At 41.9% G+C, this 6627-nt stretch overlaps 1 protein-coding gene across 1 annotated transcript in view; it reads left to right on the top strand.

The window, feature by feature from the left end:
• Window positions 1–4586: 4586 nt before the first annotated feature.
• The window catches only part of PHLPP2 (PH domain and leucine rich repeat protein phosphatase 2), a 70163-nt gene continuing 68122 nt past the window's right edge, over window positions 4587–6627 (top strand). The window contains exon 1 of the mRNA XM_017868788.1: window positions 4587–4875. Within this exon, the coding sequence (XP_017724277.1) occupies window positions 4589–4875 (287 nt within the window). The 5' untranslated portion in view covers window positions 4587–4588. The remainder of the gene's footprint in view (window positions 4876–6627) is intronic.

Below are 6627 nucleotides of genomic sequence, written 5' to 3'. Positions count from 1 at the left end.
GGATCTCAGCTCACTGCAAGCTCCGCCTCCCGGGTCCACGCCATTCTCCTGCCTCAGCCTCCCGAGTAGCTGGGACTACAGGCGCCGCCATCTCGCCCGGCTAATTTTTTGTATTTTTTAAGTGGAGACGGGGTTTCACTGTGTTAGCCAGGATGGTCTCGACCTCCTGACCTTGTGATCCGCCCGCCTCGGCCTCCCAAAGTGCTGGGATTACAGGCTTGAGCCACCGCGCCCGGCCATTAATTAGATTTTTTGAGATGGAGTCTCGCTCTGTCGCCCAGGCTGGAGTGCAGTGGCCGGATCTCAGCTCACTGCAAGCTCCGCCTCCCGGGTCCACGCCATTCTCCTGCCTCAGCCTCCCGAGTAGCTGGGACTACAGGCGCCGCCATCTCGCCCGGCTAGTTTTTTGTATTTTTTAAGTGGAGATGGGGTTTCACTGTGTTAGCCAGGATGGTCTCGACCTCCTGACCTTGTGATCCGCCCGCCTCGGCCTCCCAAAGTGCTGGGATTACAGGCTTGAGCCACCACGCCCGGCCCTTCCTTGACTTTTCTAAGATTTAGAAGTGGACCATTATTTGACCTTAAAAATTTTTTTTTTTTTTTTTTTTTTTTTTTATTGAGACAGAGTCTTGCTCTGTCGCCCAGGCTGGAGTGCAGTGGAGCCATCTCAGCTCACTGCAAGCCTCGCCTCCCTGGTTCACGCCATTCTCCTGCGTCAGCCTCCTGAGTAGCTGGGACTACAGGTGCCCGCTACCACACCCGGCTGATTTTTTTTGTATTTTTAGTAGAGACAAGGTTTCACCGTGTTAGCCAGGATTACCTCGATCTCCTGACCTTGTGATCTGCCTGCCTCAGCTTCCCAAAGTGCTGGGATTACAAGCGTCAGCCGCCGTGCCCGGCAACCTTGGAAAGTTTTCTGAAGAAGACTTTTGTTGATTGTGTGGAACAGTGTCTGCTTATTCTTTCTTCTCCACTGAATACAGAATGCAGAGCTTCGTATAAATATTGCTGCTGTACTATATGGAATACTGTTTTCAGATGGTCCAGTTAATCTTTCCAAAGTATTAAAAAATAAGGAATATTTAAAATTTAGCAGTATTGGCCGGGCGCGGTGGCTCAAGCCTGTAATCCCAGCACTTTGGGAGGCCGAGACGGGCGGATCACGAGGTCAGGAGATCGAGACCATCCTGGCTAACATGGTGAAACCCCGTCTCTACTAAAAAATACAAAAAAAAACTAGCCGGGCGAGGTGGCGGGCACCTGTAGTCCCAGCTACTCGGGAGGCTGAGGCAGGAGAATGGCGTAAACCCGGGAGGCGGAGCTTGCAGTGAGCTGAGATCCGGCCACTGCACTCCAGCCTGGGCGACAGAGCGAGACTCCGTCTCAACAACAACAGAAAAAATATAGCAGTATTTACCTGCTAAATATTTAACTATTAGTAATATTTGACTATTCAGTGGTTAAAATTATTTAGTAGTACAAATACGATGGTCCCTGTGTTTACGCAGTGAGCGCTTGAAAGCCCTTTCATTCTGAGATGTTCAGCTTTGAGAAAATGCATTTGATGAGAAAACTAGTTATCACTTATAGCAGGGGTTTATCCTACTTCTCTGAAGTTAGAATCAATAATCCTCATGGTTTTGAATAGCAATGCCCGAATCCCCAAGATCTGCAAAACAGTCAGTTTTCCTGAGTTCGTCTGCATTTAAGCAATAAAGTCATTCTTACTTTGGTTTTTCTTTCTTCCCACGTAGAAATACCTGCTAACTTTTCATTCCTCTTTCTCCACCGTCTTTAGAAATGTGTTACCCTCAAATATTTAATTTTAGTAATTATAAAAATAATATTTGCTGTATTTATAGGTATTTCTATTTTCCAGTGAGGAATACTACTGAAAGTATTTTATTTACTCCCATTCACTTTGCAGCTGCTGCAGATATGTAGGGTTCTCCATAGAAATGGGGACTTTTTTCCCCCCAAGTTGGTTCAGCTTCTTGCCAGAGCTAATTGGACTAAAGTACAGATTGGGAATAAATTTCTCTGATGTCAACTGAGTTCTACAAACACTCCTGTGTCACCCAGGTGTTGACATGCTAGAAGTGGAGAAGAGGAAGAAAAATAAATAAACCCATTGTCATAGATGTAGCATTAAAGGTGTACTCAAGGTGAAGAAGTTCTTTATTCTGTCTAGGTAATTCGCTAATTCTATCTAGTAAAAATGTCTGGTAGTCATTAATTCTGTTTAGGGAGAATGAGGATAGGAGATATGGAAGGCTCCATAGAGAAAGAAGGTGATGCCTGAGTAGGATTTTGAAGAACAACTTGTCATATGGATGAGGTGCAAGTTGGAGAAGGACATTTTAGACAAGCCACAGCATTGTGGTGTACTTGATGTGTCTGGAGAGCTGCAAGTAGTTGGATGTGATTGAAACATGGAGTAAAGGGCAATAGTAGGGAATGAAGCTGGAGAGGTGCAGCTGTGGAAGTGTCAGTGGAAATTTCTTTTTTATTTTTTATTTTTTATTTTTTTGAGACGGAGTCTCGCTCTGTCGCTCGGGCTGGAGTGCAGTGGCCGGACTTCAGCTCACTGCAAGCTCCGGCTCCCGGGTTTACGCCATTCTCCTGCCTCAGCCTCCCGAGTAGCTGGGACTACAGGCGCCCACCACCTCGCCCGGCTAGTTTTTTGTATTTTTTAGTAGAGACGGGGTTTCACAGTGTTAGCCAGGATGGTCTCCATCTCCTGACCTCGTGATCCGCCCGTCTCGGCCTCCCAAAGTGCTGGGATTACAGGCTTGAGCCACAGCGCCCGGCCTCCAATTTCTTTTTTATCAAAAAGAACAGAAATAGCCCATCATAAAAATAGAGCAGGCAAATATTGATCTTTAGAAACTTGTTATATTACCTGTAGATATTGTTTTTGCTTTGAGATAACTTCGCAATATATGAATTTCACATACCTAAATTATCAAATGCGACATTAATTTGTTTTAAACAGTGCAAGAATAGAAAGTATATTTGTGCAGTATTGTGCTGACATTGCACTTGGCTTATTTAGGATGTAAAGCAAAGGGTTAGGACCCTAGAGAAACACACATTTTCATAAGGAGACATGTACAAAAATGTTTATTGCTGAATTGTTTCTAGCAGTGAAAAATTGGAAGCAAACTAAATGCTGTCAGCAGGAGAGTGGATAAAGTTTGGTGTATTTGTATAAGGGAATATTATTCAAATGAATGAACTGGGTATATTAACACAGTTGTATCTCTAAAGCAATATTGAACTAAATAAAATTACAGGGTGAAGCATAAGTATTGTTAAGGATTAGATGAAGTTTAAATTAGATAAGACAATACTATGTGTGGTTTATAGATAAAAGTTGTTTTTTTTTTTTTTGAGGTAGAGTCTCACTCTGTCACCCACACTGGAGTGCAGTGGCACAATCTCGGCTCACTGCAACCTCCTGGGTTCAAGTGATTCTCCTCCCTCAGCCTCCCAAGTAGCTGGAATTACAGGCACGTGCCACCACACTCGGCTAATGGCTAATTTTTTTTTTTTTTTTTCGTTTTTAGTAGAGACAGACAGGGCTTCACCATGTTAGCCAAGCTGGTCTCAAATTCCTGACCTTAAATGAATTACTCACCTGTGCCTCCTAAAGTGCTGGGATTACAGGTGTGAGCCACCTTGCCCAGCCTAACGTTTCTTTTTTTTGAGATGGAATCTTGCTCTGTCACCCAGGCTAGAGTACGGTGGCACTGTCTTGGCTCACTGAAACCTCTGCCTTCCAGGTTCAAGCAATCTTCCCACCTCAGCCTCCCAGGTAGCTAGGATTACAGACGTGTGCCAACACAGCTGGCTAATTTGTTTGTATTTTTTAGTAGAGATAGGGTTTCACCATGTTGGCCAGGCTGGTCTCGAATTCCTGACCTCAAGTGATCCACCCGCCTTGGCCTCCCAAAGTGCTGGGATTACAGATGTAAGCCACTGTGCCCAGGCAAAATACTAAAATTTCTATTTTTGTGAGGCAAGGTCTCGCTCTGTCACCCAGATAGGATTGCAGTGGCACAATAACGGCTCACTGCAACCTCAACCTCCCTGGCTTAATCTCTCCTCCACCTCAGCCTCCCAAGTAGCTGGGACTACAGGCATATGCCACCATGCCTGGCTAATATAAAAAAAAAATTTGTAGAGATGGGATGTTGCTATCTTACCCAGGCTAGTCTTGAACTCCTGAACTCAACAGTTGAGTTCTCTCACCTTGTCCTCTCACCTTGTCCTCCCAAAGTGCTGGGTTTACAGGCCTGAGCCACTGCAACCCGCTGTTTTGTTATTCTTGACACGTTTTGAAAACACAAGAAAAGAGAGGGTCAAAGAAGATGATGGATGGAAACACAGCAGTAAAGAAAATTAAGTTATCTGAGTTAATAACAAATGAGCATGACAGCTATAAAGTGCTCCACAAAAGGAGGGGATACATGAACAGAGTGTTGGGGAATATAAAGTAGAGAGAGGTGGGGTGAGGACTGAAATGTCTAATTCAGTCAGATGTTCTAGCTAACGATTTCTTTCTCTTGATATTTTTTAGAGAAATATGAAACGCAATGGGAGCAGAAATTGTTTGAATAGGAGAAGTAGGTTTGGTTCTCGAGAAAGAGACTGGCTAAGAGAAGATGTAAAGAGAGGCTGTGTTTACCTTTATGGAGCAGACAGTACCACTGCCACTACAACCACCACCACCTCTTCCTCTTCCTCTTCCTCCTCCTCCTCTTCCTCTGACTTACATCTCGTCCTTTGCACTGTAGAGACACCAGCATCAGAAATATGTGCTGGAGAGGGAAGAGAAAGTCTTTATTTACAGCTTCATGGAGACCTGGTCAGGTGAGGTCTCAGTTTTACTACTCTAATTCTACTGTAATATAAATAATGTTTCTGTTTAGAACTGGACTTTAGGATTTTAATTCTGCTGGAACTAGTGTTGGTTACGGACTCACTGGGCCTCAAGATTTGTCCTTGGAAGGCTGACTTTATGAATCTTGAATTTAACTACTGACCAAGGAAAATTTGAGAGTTCTTTGATTTGGAATACACCATAGGTCAGATATCTAAATTTAAAAATAAGTATTTTAAAAGTTAAATTTCTTTGGCTGGGTGCGGTGGCTCATGCCTGTAATCCCAGCAGTTGGGGAGGCTGAGGTGGGTGTATCACTTGAGGTCAGGAGTTCGCGACCAGCCTGGTCAACATGGCAAAAACCTGCCACTACTAAAAATATAAAAATTAGTCAGGCATGATTACAGGTGCACACCTGTAATCCCAGCTAGTCAGGAGGCTGAGACATGAGAATCTCTTGAACCTGGGAGACCGAGGTTGCGGCGAGCCAAGATCGTGCCACTGCACTCCAGCCTGCGTGACAGAGCAAGACTCTATCTCAAAAAAAAAAAAAAATAGTTGTTTTTTTTTTAAAGTGTAAATAGAATGAAATTTTAAAAGGATATAGAGTGAGATGTACTTTTCTGTCCCCCATTCCCCAACTACCCAGGCCTGTTTTTCAAGATAGTTATTACCAGCTTCTTATGTATGCTAGGAGTATTCTGTTTAATTATAAGCATATATGTGCCCATGCATGAGTATGTCTCTGTACATGTATTATAAATTTTAAAACTCTGGTGCTATGTGCAACACATTATTGACTTAATATTTTTTAGATATCTTTCCATGTTAATATTTATATAGTTGTCATTTATTTAATGGCTGCAATAGTGTTCAATTTTGAGTCCACTATAATTTTAGTCAATCTTCTATTAATGGACATTCAGGTTGTTACCAGTTCTTTGCTACTACAAGAAGTGCTGCAATGAGTATCCATGTACCTGTGGTATCTCTCATATGTGAAAGTCTGTATGATAAACTTCTGGAAGTGGAACAGCCGGGTCAAAGGATATGAACATTTTTAATTTTCATAGTTACTGTCAAATTCCTCTTCATAGAGGTTATATTTCCATCAGAAATATGAAAGTATATCTGTTTTCCCCTTTCTCAAAAACATGTTAGTATTAAATTTTATATATAAATAGGGACGTACACATGCATGAGCTCAGACTTGCTCGTAAATAGAAATGATTGTTAACAGTTTTAAAATTAGAGAATCATAAAGTCAGCATTCCGGGCCAAGTGACTTAGAGTTCTGCAAATGTGATAGGAATTCTGTTGTTTTGTTATTTTAATTTTCATTTATCTTAACATATTTTCGTGGGTTTAAAAGCCATTTGTGTTTTGAAAAATTTTTATATAAATGTGAAGGAAATATTTTTATAACAGTCTTATACTATGCATGTGAACTCTTTGATTCAGCTTTTTAAAGAAAATCGCAAATCTTTGAATTAGATGTCAAATAAGAGCTCTTTAAATGCCTGACCATGATTTTTCTCTCCTGCCCATTTCCTGTCATTAAAAAAATGTCTTGAAACAATTCAAAGCTGTGGATTTAATACTGTTGAAAGTGAAAAGGAAGCTCCCACTTACACCTTAGAAGTGTGGTAATAATAGTAACACCTTTAGCTGAGCTAAAATTTGATGTCATTTTTAAAGTCTAAACTGAGATCTACTATGTGTTCTTTTTAGGATTTAGGCTA

Source organism: Rhinopithecus bieti, unplaced genomic scaffold, assembly GCF_001698545.2.
Source record: "Rhinopithecus bieti isolate Rb0 unplaced genomic scaffold, ASM169854v2 scaffold_2574, whole genome shotgun sequence".
Classification (NCBI taxonomy): Eukaryota; Metazoa; Chordata; class Mammalia; order Primates; family Cercopithecidae; genus Rhinopithecus; species Rhinopithecus bieti.
This window is presented reverse-complemented; position numbering and strand designations above follow the sequence as displayed.